Source organism: Bombus vosnesenskii, unplaced genomic scaffold (assembly GCF_011952255.1).
Source record: "Bombus vosnesenskii isolate JDL3184/JDL3185 unplaced genomic scaffold, Bvos_JDL3184-5_v1.1 scf7180000013263, whole genome shotgun sequence".
In the NCBI taxonomy this organism is placed as follows: domain Eukaryota; kingdom Metazoa; phylum Arthropoda; class Insecta; order Hymenoptera; family Apidae; genus Bombus; species Bombus vosnesenskii.
The window spans coordinates 5986762-6013094 of record NW_022882923.1 but is presented as its reverse complement, the minus strand read 5'-3'; the positions used below and the strand labels follow the sequence as shown (position 1 = coordinate 6013094).

Here is a 26333-nt window from a genome sequence, read left to right as displayed (position 1 = left end):
GATGAAAATTCTGCACGTATTTCTTGTTAGAAAAAAAAAAAAAATAACCGCTGTGCGCATAACGTTTTATCGTGGGCTAGGAAAAAAGCTTACTAGTCGCTGCTTGGTGTGATTTTGGAGAGAAATTATTACACGAACTTATCCTGAGGATATACAGGACGTCCGCGCTCTATATCAGTCCCAAGCGTCTCTTCGTAGATATATCTGAGAAAAGCAGCGTAGGCACAGAGTTTTACTATTTTCTTGTACCTAATATCTACCACACAACCTGAACATATTTTTTCAATTTTCGATTAAATTCGTGATTTGTGTTAGATCGGACGAGCTTCTGGACGCTTTTATGTTGCCAGCTATAATTATTTTCACATCATATACAATTAATTCATATTGTATAGTGTTTGGAAGTTAATAAAATAAAATAAGATAGTAAAACTACTTGTGAGAAAAACGTGATCAAAAGGAAGGAGATTTTGTCGTTCGACCTTTTTCTATGCAGGAGTTGCATACTTCTCTATAGTTTCAAAGTTCGAAATATACGAAAGCCGGTCTGGGAACAGAGTGAATTAATTTCTTTTAATTAAATATCCATTGCCCTAAATTCGTATATATCATTATTTAACGAATTCCTAAAATTCAAGTATCTCAGATTGATAATACAGAAAATATAGAACATTCGCAATTTCTATCCGGATCTATCGAACTTCTAAATTAAAATTTGTTAATTTAAATATAAAACGAAATCATTCTAGCAAAAGCAATGGAACAGTTAGAATTAAGAAAGATATTACACCTTTGAGTACTTGTTGTTTCGCTCTATTTAATTGTTATTTAAAACGTTAAATCAATTAGCTCGTTCGAAACTAATAAGCCGAGAAACTCGAGAAACGTTCGTACTCTTGTAAACGCGCTTTCTCTATTTGAAAAGTCGTTATTTAGTTAGTCGTGGATTAATATTATCCAATAAATCCGTGGTCTGTGCGGCGCCAATGGTACCAGCACCACGGTGAAGTGCACCTTGCTCGAGAACCAACTTGTTACGTTATCTAACGTAATACCTCCGCGTAAAATTGCAGAAACAGGCGGGATTTATATCTCATAATTCATTTGCAAGGTAATGAAACCTACTCACGTCGAAAGCGTTTTTTTCCAAACGGTTGCATGTATTAATAAATAGAAACAGACATTGATTAACTCGTTCGGCGTTGTAAATCTAAATGAGATTCTATTGAACCCATTCGGTAGTTATCTTCAATGGCGTTTTATACGCTTTGGTTCGAGGAAATTGGAGACGCGATTAGGTGAAAGGAAAGACACGTAAAAATTTCTTACCTTGTCATTTTTCTCGCAGATGCAATTGCGTTTTTTCCAAGTGAAACGTTACTGCCTCTATTACACGAATTAACTCTGTGTATAGCGTATACAAGGTAAAACCACTGAAACATTGGGATATGAAAATTTTCAAACAAATACAATCGAATTATGAAAGTAAGTTATTAATTACGTATCAGTCGCAAGTTGAAACATGAAACACCAGTTCAACGTAAAATACACGGCCAATAAAATAAAATTGCCTGCGAAATAAAACGGTAAGCTATGAAATTCTTATTCTTCACCTCCCCTTAGTTCGCGACGACTAGCATCAAAATTCCAGACAACGTAACAACCAACGCCCTGGAAGAATCTCCATGCGAGAGAGAAACCTCCACCTCCTCTCCGCTAAAGAGGGAAACGAACGAGTAACGCAATCGTAAGAACTTTCGATAGGCGCAATGCACGCGTGGATGCCGCGTGTTTGCATAGGGTCGCGCAGGAATCGAACGGAGGCAAATGGCTAGTGATGGGATCTGAAACGCAATAGAATTGCGTTTATCCGAGCCTCGCTTCAATCGCTTACTTGCCAAATCGCAATTAACCGCACAGAGCGAAAAGTAGAGAAAATTCATAAATTTGTACAGGAGTACAATCGAGTAAAAATAACTTTGGCGTAAAAATCTAGAAAATTCCAAAAGGTCGAGTCCAAAGGTTCAGCGTGTGAACGGCGCGTAATATTAATTGAGCCTTTGCTAGTTCAATCCACTCATCGAAACGCGAGCTTCTATTATGCGAACGAAAAATGATAGGTAGCGGGGAAAGCCGGCGAGCTCCTATTATATAAACTGTTTGCGTCTCGACAAGTTCTGATAAATGGAGTTGTACTGCACTTGCAATCTGTATATATAGGAAAAACACAATTCGAGTCACTTCGAACACGTGGGACGTGTAAACCTGTACGATCCGTCGCTAAAGCAAAATGAACATTACCTGTACATGCACGTTTTCGAAATTTTGGAAATTTTACCGTATCTCGTAAACTCGATCGATACTTTCAACAATTTCATCGATTTTCCCTACTTTCTGCTTTGCAAGTGAGCAAAGCAATGGACGAATACGCGGCTCATATACGCGATATAGATACATTCGAAGCGATTCGAAGCGTTTGAAATCCCATCGCTACGTGTAGGTACTATAGACGCGGGAGGTCGTAGAAGGACGTGGAGGTAGAGCACGAAGCATAAGCCGAGACAAGAAGAAAGATACTCTACCCTTCTAGAGGAGCGATCGAGTAGCCCCGAGGAAGCAAAGAGCAACAAAGATAAACCGATATACGCATAAACACGAGAGAGAAAAAGGAAGAGATATGAAAGTATGAGAGAAAGAGAGTGTAGAGGTTACAGACTGGCGTTGCTGCGTTATAGGGGGAAAAAGGAGAGAGAGATGGAAGGTGGTAAGGTAGGAAAGAGACAGATAGAGAGAGAGGTTAGGCGGCGCCTGGTATGTGGCGCCTTCACTGGCGTCGGGCCATCTTTTATTCTGCCATTACAAAGCGTCAACACGTATCTTATATAGGCAAGGCATGGTTGGAGAGCCTCGGAAACGTTTCCCTTCTCGTGTGTGCGTGCGTAAGTTTTACACACACCTGCGCGTAAGCATTATCTCTCTGTCTTTCTTCTTATGGTTCATGCGCTATCGCATATTCATAAGTTGTATATGGACGCTTTGATCGAATCGCGGTAATGGTAGTTGAATTTCAGCAAAGCGTAGAGATTAACGATGAATCAATAGTTAGAATATTTATTATCCTTTTACGAAACCGGTAGTCCGTTAAAAGACTGACAATAACGCGTTTTATTATTTATAACACGACGAGAGATAAAAAAAGTGCTTACCATAAAAGTTTATATACAGGGTGGTTGGTAACTGGTGGTACAAGCGGAAAGGGGGTGATTCTACGCGAAAAAAGAAGTCGAAAATGTAGAATACAAATTTTTCGTTCGAGGCTTTGTTTCCGAGAAAATCGACTTTGAATTTACGCTCGGTACGCGTGCATTTTATCGCGTATATACGCGTCGTAACGGATCTCACTGTAGATTTAAAAAAAAAATTAAAAGAAAAAAATTTTTATTCTATATTTTCGACTTATTTTTTCGCGTAGAATCATCCCTTTTCCGCTTGTACCACCAGTTACCAACCATCCTGTATATATGTGATAACGTGAATCCTTAGGGTAAATCAGACGATCGATTCTGGAAAATCGAGTTTATTTTGGGAATAATTAAACTAAATACAATAACAATTAACAACAAATCTACTACGAATTTTATCTGGAGAATTTTTGAAATTTCATCAGTGAAGTAACACGATTGTATTGGCAAAATTGGAACTCGATCTGAAAGTGTAGATACATGGAAGTATTATTGCAAACGTGTATTTTAGTAAAATTAACACGAAGCACGATTTGTACGGTGTACAACATGAATAGTGATTTCAAATATAGAATTAATTAGTGAGAAAAATGGATCCATTTACGGTTTATTCGTATAAGGAATAATCGATGGTTTAATACATAATTTGTCGATCTCTGTGAACCGTATTTTTGCGATAAATATCTTGTAACTTTTATGTACATCTTCAGATTCGTTTCAAAACGTACATACAAATATAATCATGATAATCGTATCTCATCGGAGTGCTAATAAAATTTCGGAACGTCTTACATAACGCGCATAATACGTTCATAAAAAGTTTCTGTAAATATCCAAATACCTCTGTGAATGAAGCGTGGCTACGATGATCATAAAATCATCGCAGTTCGATTTATCTGTAATTGTCCAATCAAAATACACGTTTGTGAAAAATAAACAAGTTGTCGAGAATGATTCAGGTACTTTTGAACGGTACTGTATGTTTCACGCGTTACATGCAATAACTGCACGAGCATTGTGCTCATTCCAGCATGTGTTATTTACTATGAACGCGAGTTTCTTGACCAGAGGACTGCGTTTCCGGAAGATGCTGATGGCACCGCTAAGCGCCTCTTCGATGTTTCAGTCGTTTAGGCTGCATTTTTTCTCGATAAATTCGACCGGTTTTACCGTGCCGATGCCTGTTATCGAACCATGCTCGATTTTATTTTTTCCTCCCTTTCTCACTTCGTTTCTCTCGTTTTCAATGCTTCGAATTCGTTTCGTTGCACCATGGCGCTTCTTATCTCGTGGTCGCGGATGCATTTTTCTTCTGCTTCTTTTCGCTTTTATTGCGCCGTCTTAGCTTCGAGATTACCGAGGTTTCGGATCGTTTTAAGTTATTTGTTCCATCGTAAACGCTCCCTCGGATAGGCGGTTTTTCTTAGGAAGATCTTTCGTATCGCTCCTATAATTTTACGATACGGATATCAATGTCGCTTTTTATACGTTTCCGTTTTCTTACATTTAACACTATTTCGCTTTTATATTCTACCACGCCTCTTCCAGTCTTGCACGTTTTTATTTCTTTACTTTCGTATATCTTCTTTCGTTTGGAAAATATTAGATTGCATATTAAATGGCATTGGATCTGTAACGAATCGTATATTAATATTATTTTCTATTAAATACCGATCTCTATCTTTATTCTACTATATATTTATTTATTTAGAATATTTCTATTTCTATCGGTGTACGGTGTTCGTATAATACGAATTCTATCAATTCTATCGATGTTAATCTCGGATTACTTCTGATCGTTCTCATTTTTCTTCGTATCCTTTCAACAGCCTGTCATCCTAGTTCAACTTTCATTCCTTTTTCTCCTCTTACCTTCCTCTTACCATCTCACTTCTTTCGTTTCTACCATTTTTTTTTTTATCTTTACCCAAGGAAAGTCTCGTTTCTCTTTTATTTCCACTTCTCTCGTTCTAAGATTATTCATCTTCGTCCCATTCCGAATGTAGTTCACCGTGGGGCACCTGTTTCGAATCCGTCTCGAACGCATTAAACTGAAGCCGAGCGAATCAACAGCAATTTCCGCGGTACCATTTTAACAGACTCGGTTTCCCAGTAAATTTTGAGTAATGATTGTACATTTCGTCTGACATTGGGCCGTACGCACGTTACACCGAGCACAATTTTGTAGTTCTGTGAATGAATCTTATACCTCGGCTTCTTTGAATCGACTTTCACGAAAATTCGCAACTTTCTCGAAATTTCCACGCGAAATCCTAAAACGATACGTCGCTTCTTATGCTTTTCTTTCTTTTTTTTCTTTTCTTTTTTTTTAACGATAATTTTAGGTATCAGCACGTTTATACGAAACGAAATTTTATCTGTTTGAAGTTGGTTGTTTAGGCGTTCCGAGGGGGATACAGCTTTTTTTAAGATCTAGCGCAAATTAAATTTATCCTAACCCAGTGTTCATGGAACTACGTATGACGTACTGTTACAAATTACGTTCTGGCAACGTCTTCGAAGCCATTTCTCTCATCCAAGATTACATTTTATACATCGTGTACGACGTCTCATTACCCTGGTGTAGGTGCTGTACAAATAGTTCGCTGCAGTTCTTCATAGAAATGCTCTTGGCATTTCGCTTTCTCTCGAAACTGCTGATTTTCTAATACGCGAAGGTAAACACGATAAATATAAAATACGATAGTATTTATGGTAACGTTATGTCATACGTAGATAGATTTATCATAGGGAAATGTATTCTTTCTTTTTCGAACCAATCATTTGTTTTTCTCTTTTAAGAGACTCGAATTTCGAAAAATTGGGATTTGGTTGGAACTAATTTTTGCAAACAAATTAACTACGTAATTACAATTTAATTACAATTTTAGGAAAATTGGAACTATCGTCCTTTAAAAATTTATCAAACGATGATCTGAAAGGGACAAGACATTCGTAATCGAGTCTCGAGGACCGAGAAGAAATTTAACAAATTGTTCTCGTGCGTTTATTTAAAAAATGCAATTGTTTCGCTGCAAGAACACACGCAAATTAAATATCTTTATCAATTATATTTGATCCACCCTTTCAGGGTCGAATTTCTTTCAATCTGTACAGGAATATTGTCTCTTTTTCTTTTTATTTACTAAGGGAAAAACGTATCTCTTCGACTTGTTTGAAGAAGAAAACATAATGCATTAAAATTTGTTAAATCGTTGTTGGCTAATTAATATTTTACTAAAGTAGAATGCGCAACGTGTATCGCGAAGGAATGAAATTCGATTCAGCTGAAATTTTACTACAAACGTAACGCTAAACAATAGGAAAAAAAAAAAGGAAACAGCAACAAAAGCCTGAAAAGACATCCATCACACACATTTCACGAAAACAACCCACGTTACGTAACACCTACGCAAAAACCGTTTCCTCTTCCGCGTCTATTTCAATACTAATCGTACGAAGCGTTTCTCGCGATGCCACCATGTCCCAGTAGACGATCGTAACCAACGTGAAAAGTAATGACGATTATTACACCGGTTCGTCGTAGTATTAGAATCTACATTCCAATGGCGACCCATGTGAAAGAAGGCTTTGTAGCGACCAGAAACGTTCGTCAAGAATATCGAGAATCAATTAGCGTCTGGATCAGTGGCTGTTTGCGAATCCAGTCCCTTGCGTTATTTTCTAGCTTCTCGTTGGATGTATTTAAACTGCCATTAAATTCTGTCTCTGTGTAAAAATTCCATCGACATTCTGGTAATAAGAAATTGTATTTACCAATGCAGACGATGTGCCTGACGATGGCGAAATTATCTACTTCGATTAGAAGTGATCTTAGAATAGAGTGGCATAAGAACGATGAAATACGTTACAAATAATCAGAGTTTAGAGGAATATTTTAGTATTATGTTACGTTGAGATACGCGTATAGGCTACGTTACCAGTGCTACTCGTGTTTCTCGTATTTATCATGCTTTAACGACCGTATACAAACGGAAAATAACTATTAAATAATGAGTTCTGTATTTTCAGAACGCTGTCGTGTACAGCGACGAGCACGTGTAAATAGGGAAAGTTTTTATTTCCCACGTTCGAATTAATTTTCGTTCCGTGATTATTATTTTAATGGAAATCAAAATCGGATATTTCTATATTTATAGCGTAATGATATTTTCGAAATTTCTTATTATCTTCGATACGCGACGATATTACTTCGATCTTTCTAAATATTTTATACATCGTGTTATAAGGACCATAGATATTTCGCTTTATATATTAAAGTACTTTTAATTATTTAGAAGAAAAAAAAAGCAAATGAAAATAGAAGTATTCACATAACACAACTAATTGAATTTACAGGCAAATTAAGATGTCGATACGTTACGATAATTCATTTTTTCAGGTATTGCTATCTTTTAAATTGCTATTCGTACGCTACTGTGCGCAGGATATTTGGAAAAATTAAAGTGATATTTATTGAGAATAATAAAAAAAAAAAAGAAAAAGACTCGGTCGAATCGTTGCAACGTATATCACGGCTTGAAAGTCACATGAACTTCTATCCCGATCCTATTAGATAATAACTAGCAAATAAAAGAATAACAAGTTATAAGAATCAGTAGCGTGTATTTAGATAACGTTGAAATATTATCGTTATCGATAATTGAAAATCTTCCTATTAATAAATTCTGCATACGAAGAATGGATTAATTCGAGTGTTAAGCATCAGGCCTGATAATGTTAATGGTCTTAGCAATCTCCATTACGAACATAACCTGTGGATATATTCGGTATATATGCGTGTCCTGTTGAATAATGTTTATGTAAAGCGAAAACATCCCATGGTCAGAGGTCTTGGTCCCTTGAGGACTTACCTCAAGGCTAGCTACTAGTTTCATATTTTACTCCGCCGTCGTCTAGTTTCTCTCAGTTTCCGATTACACATATGATCACGCTGAAAACGATTCTTAGTCTACTACTTGACTTGTTAATATAGTTGGCAGAGATTGATTGATCCGCGAATTCGAAATAAGAACGCAGTTTTATTGCTTATCTCTTCTACGCTGGTAATTCTTCTCGTGCAACAGTCGAGAGCTAGTTAAGTGTATTTTTTTTTTCTTTGTGTCTTCCTGTTTATTATCGGGGAAACGTTGGAAAATAACAACGTATTTATCCATCTATTTCAATTCCTCGGGGAGACATGTTCAATTCTTGGAAAAAAAAAAGACTTTATTAAATCTTCATGTAACATGAATGAATTTATCGATGTTGAAATGATTAATTTTATTACGTAGATAACGCCGATTCTTTTGATACTGTTACAAATGAATTTTGTTTATTTGTTCCTTTCAATTTTTCAATTTTGCTTTAAATCAATCACGATTGTTTATATAACCTTGTTTTTTGGTCGTAATTTCTTCCATTTAATTCCTCGATTTCTCAAAAGAGGAGATTCTTTTAGGAACACGCAGAGAAAACAATTTTCCGAAGCTGACTCGAGATTAGAATTTTTCGTCAAACTTTTCCAGGATTTCGATCGCGGATACCTTAAAAACTTACGTAAATATTTGATACGTAGCTTTTGGAAAAACAAGAAATTTGATATCAGTTATTGTGGTTAGTTTGGTAATTCGAGTATTGGAAAAGGCTTAATGTCCTTTGCGGTCCTAATTCGACCTTGATAATTATAATAAAACTGTAACATTCCTGAATTCCATTGTATTGATCATAAAAACTCTCGATAAGATTTTTACGATATATTGCGAGATTATTGACGGAAAGCAAGTTGAGAACTTCTGCGACACGACAATTAGCTGGCAAAGTACTTTTACCGTAACAAACACTACGAGAATAATAAATAGTTGCAAATTAATAGCGTAGCGCGGTTACTGCAATTCGAATTAAATGAATGTTTAACGACTCACCGTGTTCACTCATAACATCAGCTCGATGCAGAAACTATACTAGCAGCACCGCTATACCTATCTATACGTTAGAATGCAATTCGATCGTATCATTTCACCAGTTATGAATCATTTGCACACAGGAATCTCAATTACGATATTATCCTGTATGTTATTGCTTAAACTAGTCCATTCCAATTAGTACTAAATGCCATATCTATTTTAATCTCTGTCAAATTTTGTCCGATCGGTTTCTATAGATGAGTATTCTTCAAAATGCTGCAAATGACCGTGAACGTTTAATATTAATTGTTAATCAAATCGGATATATTTAATGCCCTTTTTAACGAAACGAATAAATACGTGCGAATTCTATGAATTTCTCTTAAATAAAGCCATTACCTAAGCGACTATTTTAAAATTTACAGCTCAGAACAATTAGTACGTCGTTATTAGATAATTTTGGAAGATGAACATCAGAGTACTTGGCATATAATAGTACATTTATTTTTGACCCAAATAACAGTCTAATGGTAGAATAGTTTAACTTATCGTACGACTACACAGGTTTCTATGAAACGTTTTACGGATCATAAATAATATCCATATTCACTGGAAACGCGGTTTATAAAGTCGAAACTCTAACATTCTTTTACTACGATATAATCACCGGCAATATTGCAATCTTTGTTTTTGGGTATTTGACCAAATGATTGTCGGTGTTTTATCAGATAACGTTGTCTTTTTTATCACGATCCTGTGGCAACTTCCAATAGCTAAAATACCACGGAAACCAAGCACCAAGTTTTAAGAATTTTCATGCAGTCGGCGAAATGAAAATTTGGCCTGTAACCAGTGTTTTCCAGATTATAAAATCGACGATTGCAAGCAGATCACGCTATACGGCGATATTCCTAATCTCAAATGAGTTCTTCGTATTAGCTGAAAGTTTGCAGTGCAACGAATATAAAATTATTAACATAATATACGTTGAAGCATTATAAAAATGATTTCACTTTTAACAACAGAGTTACAGCATATCGCACGGAAAATCGTAGTTACATGATACTCTCGTTTCTAACTTTCCTTTTAAAATTTGCATCTGATAATAAAATACACACGATATATTGAGTACATCGGTAAGAGAAATAACAGGACCGCTGATAATCCCAGGATATCTCAATACTTATCGAAACTGTAGTAAAATACGGAACACGCATTATCTAGAACCGAGAATCAGGATTATTTTCTATCGTCGAGACGTTGTTCTATGTCTATCGAGTTCCGTAACTAAAATTCCTACATAATCATATCACTTCTATTCTCAGAGGACAATTTCGTTTTACCTAACGCGTGAACCGTATTCGTAAACGAGCTGGATTTACATTTCACGTTCGAAGGTCCCAGATTCTCATCAAATAACGTATTCCAATACAGTCCCAGTTTTCTGTGTTAAACTCTGTTAAACCGTGTTAAACCGTGTTTCGTCAACGGCGAAAAGACAGAATCTCGAAAAATGGATTACGCGGCCGCCTTAATCAGACGCGAAACGACGTTAATTTTAGAAAGGTGCGGCCAAACAAACTGAGAACCGGTGTGTTGCATGGCGGTGTATACCCTGTTTGATCAGTCATTGGCTGCAACATAGGCGCCACTGGCCGCCTGTACATCCACTGTTATCACGGGTAAACATACATACCGCTTGGCTCTAAACCCTCTCGTCGTGGTTCCTATCGCACGGTCTCGCCTCGCGGCTGTTCAATTAAACGCACCCACACGTGTACACAGACGCTCAACGTGCTCGTACACACGGAGGAAATTCTCCTTGCAAGGTGACCGACTGATTTTCCTGGTAATATCGAGTGTCCGAACGAGCTAGCCTCTTTCGTAAGAACGGAAAATTTCTCGTGTGCCTCGCTTGCGTTTTCGTGGGCTGCTACGATTATGCATACGCCGGCTCACGAAAGTATTCCGATGCCTATCGTAGACAATTTTTATGTTCACTTTATTGTACATGTATATTACAAACGATTTGCATTGTTAAATTATCAGCAAAATATCAGCGTTGTATTTTACCCGTTAAACGTTAGAACAAGTACTGCGAATATTTCTTATATTTTTACACGTTGAGCGCAGTTCGTACGTTTTTGCATCTTTAGATTTCCTATAAATGCATAAAATTTGTAGGCAAGGAGAAGGTGTACGTAGAGGTTACAGGATATTTATTACGAACATGTAGTTAGTAGAAAATTGCTGTATAAATAGAAATAGTTATATTAAGCGCGTAACGAGAGTTAAATACGGCTTTATTCTATCTTTGACGTTTATTAATGGATCATTGTCTGTTTAAATATTTTTGTCATCTCTGCGAATAAGCTTGTACTAAATACGTTGTAGTTTCTATATATTTTCAGACCTGTTTCAAGCTTTACCAATGCAATAAAATGTTTCGTGTAACACACGTAGCTATATCCATAAAAATGTCTACAAGTGTTAAAATACTTTCGCCAGCCTCTGTACGTTTTAACAAATTTCTTTTGTTTTCTACCTATTTTTAAGTTGCTTTTTCTTGGTTGCTTTTCTTTTTCGAGATAGTTATGTACGTAGTTTTTTTTTTTAAAGATGAAGCGCAGGTTTATGGATACGCATATATTTCAGAAAGAAATTGAAGATTTGGAAGTTAAATGCGTAGAAGGTAGCGTAGATGGAGCTTTGGTGAAGTTTGTTTGAAGATAAATGGAATTTCCGGGATTTGTTGTTCTTTATCTTGATCCCTCGGTATTTATCGTGGATTTATTTTTGAATTTCGCAGCTTCAACTTGTTGCATGCGAACTGCGTGAAATGTCGAGCGCGGACTGTGTGAATCGTGAAGCACAGAAAATATTGTACGGTGCGCGTAATATACGAAACAGACAAACCGCAGGAACATTTTTCTAACGTAGAGGTCCTGTTTAAAATTACAAGAATTCGTGACGGTAGATTACAAATTGAGTAGAATCATAAATAAAAGTCTCGCCCCAGACACCATCTTATCATATCGAACTGTGAATAATAGAACGTCAATTTTTAAGAAGGTCGCGTGATATATCGAAAAGCTCACCTCTTCGCCTCGTCTTATCATATCGAGTCTATGATAAACGAATTTAACAAAATTTTCACAACAGTAGATCGAGAAATCTAATGACAGACGATATCCTGTCGCATCGAGCTTTTACCTACAATTTTACATTAGTCCTATACCAAGAAGCTTAATCCATGGCGCCATCTTATCATATCGAGCCTAAAGCAAGGGAGTGGCAATTTTGATCAAAATTTCGTGCCAGTAAACCAAGAAGATTAACTCGAGGCGTCATTTGATAATTTTGTACCTAAAACAGAGGAACCTCAATTTTAGTCAAAATTGAATTTCAACGTATCAAAAATAACACATTCCGGTGCCACCTTATTATATCGAGCTCAAGGAGGTATTCCCACTTTGAAGACGTCTTTTTTAGACAGTTTTTAAGAATACAAAATTATTATAATCACAAGTACGCTTGATTACGTCTCAAGAAGATACACTATAATTTTTATGGTACGATCATACTGTTACAGAAGATCAAAAGTTGCATGGGGTTAGAGCCAGGATTATCTCTGTCGTGTTGACTACTGATGACGCCATGTTGGCGTCACGTGCAATTTGTTTTCAAATGCCCTTGGAAATTCATTTGAACGTCGTTAAAAAAAAGAAACAAAATCCAAAAGAAGCCTTAGCGTCGATTACTGGATGGAAGTGGCCTTCCATTGTGACGGAATTTGTTTTTTTTTTAACGACGTTCAAATGCACGTCGTTAACAATTTGCACGTGACTTCAACATGGCGTCATCAATAGTCAACGCGACAGAAATAATCCTGGTTCTAACCTCATTCAACTTTTGTTTTGTTTTAAGTTTTCGCGATAATCGATAGATATCATGATTTTGGTTTTTCGAGAAACTATCGTGTCATGAGTTGCGCCAGCGCTACTGCAGTTCTTTTGTTCAGGGCTAACCTGAAACTTGAGAGTTAACGAGCTCGCGATAACGCATCCAGAAATGAAACGTTCGCACAGCTTTTGATACAGCCTGTATAGAAGCGCACGGGCGGCAAACAGGCACGTAGATCGAAAGGCAAACAATCAGAAGTTTACTGTCGGTGGCCGGCTTTCTCGTGCGCTACGCGTGTCGTTAAGTATGCGACACGTATGGTATACCTACACCGAGGCGCACGGTCGTAGAAAGGCCGTTTGAAGGACAAGGGTCATGTCTGACGCCGATATATATACGCGACACGGCCACTGCCTTTACTGCTGCTTACCTTTACCGTGCAATCGCTGACATGTGCGTGCGCCTTTCTTCGTTTCTGCCACACTCCTGCTCCAACTGCATATCACAGCGAAATGGTTCCACGAAATCTTTACACGAATATTAACCTTCGTTGAAGCTATCATAGGTGATAATTCAACCCGGTAAATATTTAACTAATAATACAGATGATAGTGTTGACAATATATATCGACCGTAAAATCCAAGTCATCTCGAACATTAGAAATACCATATACGTATAGCGGCTACAAAAAGTACCACGTTATTGTATTCATTGTAGTATTTACATACTAATTGATTACGTTCAGTTGTGTTAGATTTCGTGCCGTTTAATGATACTTTCGTGTGACTATAAAAATTTAACGCCCTTACAGTGAAACATAGAACTTGATAAATTATAAAACACGCTTCATTAGAGAATAAATATATTTCTGTAGACACTGTAATAACAAAAATACTTTTACGTATAACTCGGGAACTAAGGCCAAGGTTATGCGTATAGAGAAAAATGAATCAGACCTTAACAACGTATTTTCAAGCTCGTGAAGATCGATAAGATGTCACCTGTTTTAAATAATCACCACCCGATGTTATTAAAATAGAGAACCGGAAAGATCTCTATCGTGTAATTATCATCGGAAACTGAATTTTTCCGAATACAGGCTGCGATACTTCTGGAGAAATGGCGCAGCCGAGACAAGTTCGTGACTCTTTTTTAAAAATCAGGGCGAGGAAAATTTAGCTTGTCGCCTGCGGTTCCACGGAGAATTTCGAGCGGAAAAAGATGCCTCGCGTATATTTACGATACGCGTTATCGCGCGAAGCAACAAGCACCACTATTAATAACAATTATATATCAGCAGGCCGGTACGCTATTTTCTTCGCATTCCCGCGATTCTTTCGTTCTCGATAGAGGCGCGTGTGCCGACTACGATCCGCGATCGCACGCACCGTGTGCATCGTGCGTGCGTACACGCGCGCGTGTATCACCAGCGCACCTACATACGTAACGTAGTTAGCCGGCTTGGCCGTGCCAAGGTTGGGAACCTTATCTAAGCTCAGGGTGTTTGACCCAACTGGGAAAACACATTAGCATTCGACGTCTTGCACTCGTCGTCACACGGTTGCACGCCCGATGCGCGCGATGCTTCATTCACGATCGGCCTCTGCTCTGGAATTACGAGAAAGTACGCAACTTCTCTTTTCTTTTTTTCTTTCTTTCCTTCTTTCTTCCTTACTGCGACTGCGTTTCGTAATAGGCGTGGTAAGGATAAAGTACTATGTATGGAGAGTTTACGATAAGTGTACAGTTGCTCGTGGAAATGTTCATGAGCTCATGAACGTTTTACGGAACACTTATAGTTCGTGAACACTTACAAACACGTTTCACGGATAAGTATGTTACGTGTATTGTACGAAATATTTTGCAATGTCGTTGGCACTAGAACGAAACTCGGTTATCGTAATTTTATTAATGAAAATCTGAAGTAAATTGGGGAAAATATATAGAAATTGTAGGATGTTTATTACAAGCGTGTATTTCGAAGAGATCGAAAAAATATTGAAGCAGTATGTTTGAAAATTTATTGCGATTATCTCGATCTCGGTTGCAGATCTTTTCGATAACAATTGAAGATACTTCGCGATAGCTAAATTCTAATACACCGCGTAACGAACTTTTTCGTATAGATTTATCTGTATATATCAAGTTTAATATTTTGTGATTGGAAATACGATAAAAATAAGCAAGATACGATTTGTTTCTTTCTTTTTTCAAAATTTTGCCTCGTCATCGGTTAAGAATCATTGGCCTGGCATCTGACGAGTATCGTCCACTTGCACTGTCGTTTTAACTTGAAACTTTTGATACGATTAGAGACGTATTTTGGCATTTCATTCTACTAAACCCGGCGTTGGAATTATTCATTAACGAGCGACGTTATCGATTATCGGCGTCTCTGGAATCAATTTGACGATCTTGACGAAGTCTTGATTGATTTTTTATATCAATTATCCGAGTTCGAACTTCCGTACAAACATTAATGTACAAATTTGTATAAATAATTGTACCAATGTTCTACGAGTATTTTCCTCGTTTTACAAACTAATTTACCTGTTCAATCGCTTTCGAAACTATCGTATATACTTGAGTTGTTAAGTTTTCGCTACCTACAGTACCTACGCATCTCTTTCGATTAAAAATTACACGCAAAATATATCAATGTAGAAAGTAAATGGGGAAATTTTACGAATTTGAAAGTTGCGAATTGAAGAAGCTACAAATCAATTTATTTTTTCAAACGTTAGATATTTTGGTAGATAGTAAAGTGGTAATCTAATAGATACGATTACTATGATAGATTACGGAATATGGCGTTTCATGGCACGGATTCGTAGATTTATCGCCAAGGCTGTTTCTGTAGGTCGTGAGAATTTCGAAATATTCCACGATAAAACTCGATGATGCATTATCTGAGGCGGCAGCGGTTAGCCATATCGGCTGGAAGCATCATCTCGAAATCTGTGATTTCACGATTAGGGAAACGATGTGGACACAATCTGACCGATACGGATAACCATTAATCCCGGAAAGCTTGAGAAACCAGAATCATAAAACCTCTGTTTGTAATCCGCCGATTAAGCTCCAGACAATTTTCATAGATAAGAATGAACATTTTACGTCTGAGTTCAGTTTTGCTTCTTTTCGTAACAGCAAACTGATTAAATTTCAATCACCAGTATCATAATATATGAGATACGTGGAATCTGTAACGTTTAATTTCTTCAACAGATTAGTAACAAATTTGTATTCTTCTATAAAGAAGGATACATATAGATGTAAAAAAGGAAGGTCTATATCAGTAAAAACACTAAATGTTTAGCAATAAATCTGTTATATGTAACTCGTAATTCTGCACTGAATTTATGTAACATATTAATTCGTATTACCATACATATACAAACCACAAGAAATGACAAAATCAAGCAAAACAACGATTTTCTAACGAACATTAAAACCATCGATATACACGGTATACAATGTGTACTATTATATACATTATTTATTATTCATGTAATATTACGATTAGAACGATATGATGGAAACAGATAAGTATACGTAATCATGTTTTTATCCCAATAAATAATAAATTGAATTTTCTCCACAGCGCCTTGGTTTCGAACGTGACAGCTGCGCTAACGTTCGAACGGACCGAGTAACATGAAATAATACACGCGCTATTCGAATATCAAAGATCACAGTTAATGTACAGCAGATTGTCGATCGTTCGAACAGGCCAATAAAACGGGTTTGAGAATCTGCCAAATTTTAGTCATCGAATTTTCCGCTGGTAATAGAAAGAATCCACGTCGGTCGTATCGATAAGTAATCAGGTTCAATTTATCGGATGGTTTTCGTCGACTTCTGGCAAAGATTTCTGCCTGGCCCCGAACTAATTTCGATGCCGCCACGTGCTGCTTCCTCTCTCGGCCTTCTCCCTTTTCTTCTTTGTCGTGCGCAGAATTTATTAGCAGTCGTTATTTACCCCCTACGAATCTTCCGCTGGTACCTACGGCAATGATTTACAGCCGGCCGTTTCTGCGAATTGCCACGCGAAACGTGCTTTTTATACCATTTCAATTTATTCCCGCGTCGCGACACCCTCGAATCGGAGCTTTCCGACCAGAAGAGGCTCGGCTATTGAAAATAGTCGCGTCGGGCGCGGATCACACGCACTTAATTGCATTAAAAGCCATCCGTCATCCGGGCCGTTTCCCTCTTTTCTTCGCTTCGCGGAAAGACCCGCGTCCCTTCGTCGATATACAAAGTATGTTTCGTTCGCTCCCTTCTTATTTCGGAGAGAAAATGGCAAATGGATAATGCGGACAAGCGCGAATTAAAGGCGAGTTATAGCCCCCGGGCCTCGCTATACAAGAAGGATACGTTTTATTTGGCGAATGAAGAAAAATATGAAAACGAAGAAAAAAGGACAGAAAGGAATAATATAGTTTAAAGATACGTACTAAAGAATTTGAAATATAGTCTAGCAAGAAATAAATTTTATTTCGTTTCAAGCGCCTCCTTCGTTCTTCCATAAAAAAGGTCCTGGCTAAACAAATTATAACGAATTCTAAATGTGAGGATGTTTGCTGCATCTGAAATAGTCTTCAGGTGTGGCGAAAGGCAGAATCTACTGCGTTAGTTGCCATTCATGCACAGTAGCTAGGAAAATTATTTTTACGTACTCTTATTTTTCAATGGAGCGCTTTTTTTTAAATTAAATTCTATTATTTATATCCACCTTTCATTTTCATGGTATTAAATTTCTAGTAGTTATATGAAAGTACGTACTACCGAATGATGCGAAACTTAGTATATGTGCTTGGACTTTGTTAACTAGCATATAAATGCTGTAATAAACAGAATGGTATGCAAAACTACATATCCACATAAGCAGAATTCATGTACACGACATTACGGTTTCATGGCCTCGCGAAGTACTAAATACACTAGCCTCCTTTCCCGTTGTCTTTTGCCAGACAATTCGCAACGCGTGATTCATAATCAATCGCCTAGGTGATTCGAAGCCCCCCTCAAATGGGTGCAGAAAATTTTTCTAACGGTTCAGAAAACCGTGGACAATCGCAAATCCACGAGGATCGACTCTTCCGTTGCATACCAATTGCCATGTATGTGCGGTAGCGATACAGCCAGGTGTTCTCACAAGAATGTGTGCAGAAATATGTTCCAAGACACGGAACAGTATCGTACAAATTACCTAAGGCATGGACACACAAGGTGTGGTCACTGAGCTGATTTTAAATGACTCAGATATGAATGAGTTAGATATTAAAATATAAGATTAGATTTAGATGTTCATTGAGGGGGTTCTATTCATAAAGGAGCGTCGGATAAATAATAAAATAATATTAATTAAGACGATTCAGTTAAATGATCGCATGATGGTTACGTTACTATTTTACTCGCATGAAATACAATTTTAACCATTCAAGTATTCTTTATTGATATCATATTCCTTGAATATATTAATCCAATAATTATTGTTAATTCTGCGTTATTGAACTTTAATTGCCACCATTAAATTTTGGAAAGTCATCTTGGTCGATACACGTAGTTGATTTTTTGAAGCTTTTGTATCATTATAATACCGTACTATATGTATATAACGTAACTAAAAAATTTATGTAATTCATACATAGCTTCACATTTCAACTTCTTATTACGAACACACACGTAAATACGTGCATTAACATTCAACAATTCATAAACATCCTATTTACTTATATCGGCTGCTTTAGTAGTAACTTTCACTGTTTTCATTCTTGTTCTTTCGTAAAATAATACCTGTAATTCCTCCTTTTACGAAAGACGCGATATTATTAAAATAATAGATACTTCGTAAATATGGACCTTTCCTAAAGAGAGGCCACAAATTCCGAAAAACGAACGAAAAAGAATTTGCATGGAAGAAAGAAAATTCGGCTACAGTTGGCGGTTTAACGAACAGGGTTGAAGAAAGGCGGTCCTCTTTTAAACGGAAGACGGTCCTTCGAGTAAAATCGCTAGACGTATAATCTGGTTGGAAGACGTGAAATAATACAGCGTGAGTACACAAACGAGGACAGTTAACTGCAAGCTGCAACGAATTCCACAATTACTCTTTTATCGTGATCTTCAGAGTACCGACCAGAATTGCTTTATTACAGGGCTCAATTTGCTTTCAATTTTCCAGAGTCGCTCGCCGCATAAAAGACGCATGTGAATGTTCAATAGTATGTATCCGTTGCACGAGCTCATTAGCCTGTAATTTGTCAGGCTCTGTTGACAACCACACGCGAATTACAAAAAGAAAAAGGAAAATTGAAATTGATTATTTCAATATGAAATACGCGCGATATTTGTCCAGGTCTATAATGATATTTCCCATAATTGATAAACTTAAACGTAATAGTTCGAGGTTTAAGTGTAAATAGCAATATTGAAAAGTTTGATAGTAAATTAGTTACATTCGGAACACTGCAACGAGGAAGTTATCGGGACTTGTGATTTTGCTGATGATCAATATTTCTGAGCTAAATATAGAGTTGAATAATACATGCAACGATAGAAATATCATCGCGATTATATTATGTATTGGTATTTAATAGTTCAGTCACGTAGCAGGATTTATTAACGTTTGTACGTGTGTAATTTGAAATTATTTTTCAATTATTTTCTTTTAATTCTCTGATTAATTTATTTTTTACTCTTCAAATTCTTTAATGTAATTTGTTTCTTAAGTAATTCGATAACATCGAAACCTATGCAATTTGATAATTACAAATAAATAGTATCAATTAAATATAATATAAATAATACAGTTTAAGGAATGTTATCGAGTGTGTTCAAGAATTTTTACAATATTTTGTAGAAATTTATTTTATAGAATATCCTAATAAAATTATTTTATTGGGATACTCGTTTAAAGATATGATAAGAAGATAATATTTGTTGTAGTGGGAAAACAGAACCATGTAATAATATTCTATTGATATTTACACGATATCGTGATATTATAATACAGCTTATCGTATATTACGGAACAGTTTTATCACGTGCAATTAGCATATTGCATATCAAGGACAATTGGCCCATTCAGACATCAGAGTGTTTCGCCTCCGTGAATTAATTAAACTTGTGTAGTTTGCATACCACGCGAGATGGCGGAACACAATTCGAAAATGAAACGTTTCGTGCCAGAATTTTATGAATAATAAAATTTCCCAAATAATGCGAATGCTTATTAAATTATCTATTTAATCGTACAATGGACTACATACAAGAAATATTTGCAACGTTAGTTTTATTCGAAAGCAATTTATATGCAATGAAGGTATAATATTGTTAATGAGATTTCTTTCGATAAAAGCTTAAGCACGAAATGATATTCAAAATCATGTATTTTTAAAAACTTCTAAGATAAGAAGCTACGGTAAACAAAACTGTATTTTCAATTTCGATGAAACATCGATTTTCAAAGAGCGATAAATCTGCATCGATATTGCCATACGAGCGTACGTAGAAAGAAAACGAAGTAATAAAAGCTTTGAAGAAACACGAGTAACGTTCAATGAGAATGGCCTTAAGGTTGGAGACACGTGCGTCCGTTCTTAGACGAAGCGCCATGGTTGAATGGCGCGAGTCACGGGTTTGTCGAAAACGGTTAAAAGCTGGCTGTGGACGATCATAGATAGACACGAAAATTCGTGGTTCGCCACAACGACGACCACAACGACGTCGACGACGACCACGACCACGAAGGCGACGGCGGCGGCGACCGACGACGCGACAAGCGTCCTTGCTCCAACCACTCGTGCTACTACCGATGACGTAATCGTCGCGATACCCCGCAATCTTGGCGCCGCGGTAAACTCGTAATATCTATTTTTATCTGGTGGAAGCAGGGGCTCCGCCCCGTCTCTTCACTCCTCGCACTCACAGCCACACTAGGACGTAGTCTTCGACACACCCGTGTTCCACCGCCTCTCTTCTTCCTATTCCTGACTCTTAACCTCTAAATTCAGCCTCCGCGCGGAATGACCAGTCTCTGACCAACTCGTCATACTCGGCTACCATCCTTCTTGTTATCTTCACTTCGCCTTTCTTCGCTTCTTTCGCTCCTCTTATCGTCTGACATGCCTCTTGTCAGTCTTGTCGCAAACGCTCTGGTAAATTAAGTTCGTCCCGTGACGACAAGATCATTCGATTCGATCAAAATTATGCAGCGACAATTAAACGCGAATTACCTACTGTCAAGAAGTCCACGATAAGTTCGCGGATCCGTTGAAAGATGGCGTAAACACGTTCCTGATCGGGAACGGGTTAGGGTAGGTTCGGACGCCAACGTCGTCGCGGCGACACGTTAATTATAGCAAAAAGTTACGATCGATTTATTGGTCAGGCCGTTCGTCCTCCGCCGGTCTTTTGCATATTTAAAAGCGTTTTCGATGTTCCTTTTTAAGAACGTCTGATAAAATGGCGCCAATCAGCTCCACCTGTAGTACATCGTTTTATCTGGGTGCCAGTATTCGATGTCCCCATGAATGTCGACCGGTATCATTAATCATCGGTTAAAACGAAGCAAATAAACACGATTTGGTCAATTTTTGCGATAGCTAAATCGGGTATCACCGAACGATAGATGAGCTCTTTACGACGGCTTTTATCTGGATTATTGAAAATAACGTAGAAACTGACTAAGTAAATATTTTTTCGTTGAAAACGGCTTTTAAGTCACGTGAAATAAAAATTCGATCTTTCTATATATTTAGAGACTTTTCGCTACTAGATCTGTTAATATTAAATGCAAAGTATTGAAAGCAATTTTCTTCCTATATATTTAACACGGCATCTACTTCGCATACTTATATACATGGTTATTGGCGGCGATGATGAAGACTTAAAAATATTATGGGGATCAAATTTTTTTATGTGTATAACACCGTGTCTCTCGGGTAAAACTTTTGAAATTTATTTATTGTCGCTGAGATTTTCATCTAGAGTTTCTTTAATCTGGTATTTAGAACGAGATTTTCTATATTTAGGGCAGCCCAACAGGATGTTTATTTCGATATCAAAGCAAAGAATCTGGAAATCAAAAAGAGGTCATAATTTTGATTTTAGGAATAAATTTAAATATCTTTGTATCTATATTTAAAATGAAGTATAATTTATGTTTGTGAAAAGATTTTGACGATTTTGAAGTTGACAAGTTGAAAGTTCTATGGCCGTATCCTATCCCATAAATATATGTAACTCCTGGCTTTCTGCGTCGTAGCAGATTCTTTCTCCTTTCTCCGTCTACTCTCTTGTCTACTCTCGAATCTGGCGCCATCGTCCCCACAACGGCCGGCGAGACGCGTGGGACTTTCCGGCGACAAGTCCTTTATGATACCGCTCGTACGCCCGCAGCCTCTCACCGAGCGAACACTTTTACCAAGAAAGAAAGACTCCTCGTTAATGACAGATCTCATCTCGTTTCGAGGCATGCCCGTATCGCAATTCGTGGAAGTTCTTCATAAAAACGGTAGATTAAATTCTTTGATGCCCACGCTATCGAGAACTTTCAATTAACAAACTTACAGTCGTTGGATACAAGTTCCTTTTGGTTCGTAAAGATGAATTAACAAGAGAAATGATCGTTATTAAAATTGATTCTTTATGGCAATATATACTTACCATGAAAATACACTTGATTTGCATGTCATGCCGTTAACATTGTTTTTATGTATTTTATGTATGTTTTGCAATTAATATAAGTTTACATTGGAATAAGATATAGTGGTATAAAGGATGATTATCATGGTCCTTCAATTTATGATTTCTTAAGTTTAATTGGTACATCCTTATAAACAGGATAAGATTGAAAGTCGAGCATTAAGTTATCTGTGTTTTATATGGTAGTTACTAGAAATCATAGTGATGATCAGATCATGGTAGTAATTATATATAATTCATAATAATTCTTCTTATCTGTTACAGGTGAAACAGGACAAAAGGAATGGTGTACATTAGCATATTGGGAATTGGGTGGTAGAGTGGGTCGCCTCTACCCTGTAGAACCTTCAACAGTAAATGTGTTTGATTCCCTCCATGATGGCGATGGCCTTTGCTTAGCAACATTGGCTGAAAATCATGTTGCACCGCCTGCGGTCCAAAGAACAAGAAGCAAAATTGGTCTTGGTAAATTCCTTTTATTTTATTAGTAGTACATTACTGCAAAAACATAGAGATATATGCTAGTTAAAGAGAAGATCTTACGGGAAATAAAGAATCTGAATTATTTATTTGCAGGTTTAATGCTTAGTCAAGAAGAAGATGGTGTGTGGGCGTACAACAGATCTGAGAGCCCAATCTTTGTGAATTCACCTACTCTGGATGACCCGGAGTCGAGAACACTACTTGTCTATCGTGTACCTCCAGGCTTTTGTTTGAATATTTTCGACCGTAATAAAATTCTACAGCTTCCATATAGCAGCAGTACCACAAGAACGAGCAATCAGGCTTCAGGCTTTGCCTCTGGTCCTGTTGATATCAACTCCGTCCGCATCAGCTTCGCCAAAGGCTGGGGACCCAAGTACTCAAGACAGGAAGTCACCTCTTGTCCATGTTGGCTCGAAGTACTCCTAGCACCATGCAGGTGATCCCTACAACTCATTACGAAGGTATACAGTCTCGTCCGTTCGCGCCTCTTCTTCCTCCTCGTCGTCCTTCAAGAGGACCGATCTGTGAAACTGACGCAGCAACGACGAAGCTCCGTCCCAAAGGCTGCCAACGGATACTCATACGATGTGGATCGCCGCCAGCAGTCTTACCAAAGTACGCCGCCATACATCCAGGAACAGCGTCGTTTTATTAAAACAGGGAAAAACGAGAATCATTTGACAAGAACGTTTTATATTCTTGTGCCTACGAACGGAGCATACACAGTTTATACGTGGTACTCGATTATCATTAATTTTGTAACTCGACTATATTGTATCGCAATATTCTTCTTGATCGGTCAATGATACTGTTGTACTTTCTTGATAATGTTAAATGAGATTTTATAAAAAGTGAGGCGGTGGTTTTCCGCTAGGTCTAGTCAGTGGTAGTTAACGTTTTTAGGCTTGACGTTAATATGCCTTGCATTAAGAATAACATAATATAAACAATATTAACTAAAGTCAGGGAAAGTGCGAGAGTAAAATTGACGTGTCAATACAGTCGTTTTTCATGGTATTGATCATAAGTTTTAATGTTTGTACTGTCTGGCCATGTCCTCGTTTATGATTAATCATTGTACTGCAAGGAAGCAGAACCTTGGGCTTCCGATAAGGTCTAGTCAATGGTGTTTGAGAGTAAGAAAAGCTCGTTGATTGCATGGATTTTAAAATCTATTTAAATTATCAAGAAACGAGAACACTGCCAACAGAATCAAAGGAAGTACTTAGCGTTTTATGTTACCTTCAAAAAGACTTTTACTTTAATAATGAAACTAATATTATTTGTAGTATAAATTTCCTGCTTTTAGATTGAATTTAATCGAATACGAGAAAAGGTTTGTTGGTTCAAAAAATAACAAGAATTCACTCGATTTGAAGATATCTTTGTTGGTTCATTGATTATTTAATTCAATGACAGAAGTCCCTAACCAATCAATAGCGGAATTAAACACGTAACTTTTGTAAGAAGGTCACAAAACTTTTCTCAATATATTTCCTTATTTTTATATATTATAAGATGGTATTTCAGCGCTGAATTGTGTATAATCTTGTAATGAAGTTTCATCGATATTCAAATGTCGTGTACCACGAGTACTGTAGTTGTCTCCGATCGTCGTTCGGTGCTGTACATACATATATGTACATACACTGTGCCTTCTCAGCTTCCTTTGTGGTGCAATGCACGAGTGATAGAACGAATGTGTGTGTGTATGCGTGCGTGTATCTAAGGAAAGCGAAAGAAAATGAGAGAACTCCGCGTGCCAGCTACGTTTCGCACCAAAATGCCCAAGAGCTTCATACTGCAGTAATACGATACTGTGATAAAAGTTCGAACCAGGTCTCTTTTTTCCTTCCTTTTTTTTTTCGGACGCGTTTATGAAGCACCAACGATAAACTAAAAAAGCAATCAATGCGTTAAAATGTGTATATATACGCAAAGAGAGACAAAACGCATGCTTAATAAACAATAGTCCATAAACTCGAATCTAGAGGAAATGTTAAATTTATATAAAGAAGTACCGTTTTCTCGTTTAATTTTGTACAGTCTTAAGAGTAAACAAAACTAGTGTAAGTGAGTGGAGTTTTACAAATTTTATCGTGAAAAAGTCTTCATTAAGATCCGCCTCCAAATCCGAATGCGTATAGGGCGTGAAAGAAGAGAACTCATGTATGCAGGTTGAGCGGTTTGCGCATAACAAAAGTCGAAAATACACGACTGTAAGAGAAGGAAGAGTGTGTAGAACGATGATGATATGTATGTGCATACGATTTAATATGTACCACCAGTCATACGTATTCATTCATACGCATACGTAACACAAGCATCTATAAAACACAATCGACTGATCGTTTCTTCTTTTCTTTTTTTTCGAGCCGTTAGTTACTTTCTTTTTCGTACAGCCGTTTTTATCGGTATAAAAGCGTACACATACATATGGATCGTGATCTATTGACATACGATCTTGTGTGACACGCCGAACAATAATATTGTGATGCGTATATTGTCGCTTAAATGTTATATATTAATATGTATACGTATGTATACAGAAATGTTTATAGGTAGCTAGCTATATCTATTGCAACGGAGTGATTCTCTGGCCTGTATGTGATGTTAGAAAATTGGCACTCTTAAGAATACATAATAACCGTAGTGTCGTTCTTCGAAGTACCGTTAAACAAAGAAAATGTTAATCTCTTCGGAAGAAACTTTTGTAAACGACCATAACCATGAGAATGTGTTCTTGATACGCCATGCGTATAATCATATCGCGTACAGGCCTAAGAATCGTCATGATGAAAATTGTAACGGCAAGAAGGAAATTTTTTGTCGAAAAGTCGTCCATCTCAGACAGGTACGTTGCTTTTTATAGTCTTTTTTTGTCGCGGTTCTAACTTGCTGTTATAGTCGAGGTTGGCTCATCGCTGGAATTGAACCAAACGCGTGCGGTCAGTCTGAAAGCGATTGTTCGAAATGATCTTCACGTAAACATGGAACGCAATAACGGTGGTCCATATAATTTGTATAAATATTTTATTTTCTTTCGTAAAGATTCGATTAAAAATAAGTTTACTTATTTTG

At 37.1% G+C, this 26333-nt stretch overlaps 1 protein-coding gene across 1 annotated transcript in view; it reads left to right on the top strand.

Moving 5' to 3' along the window:
* The window catches only part of LOC117234629, a 104407-nt gene extending 80503 nt beyond the window's left edge, over window positions 1-23904 (top strand). The window contains exons 4-5 of the mRNA XM_033496026.1: window positions 23031-23231; window positions 23343-23904. Of these exons, the coding sequence (XP_033351917.1) occupies window positions 23031-23231; window positions 23343-23692 (551 nt within the window). The 3' untranslated portion in view covers window positions 23693-23904. The remainder of the gene's footprint in view (window positions 1-23030; window positions 23232-23342) is intronic.
* Window positions 23905-26333: the final 2429 nt, after the last annotated feature.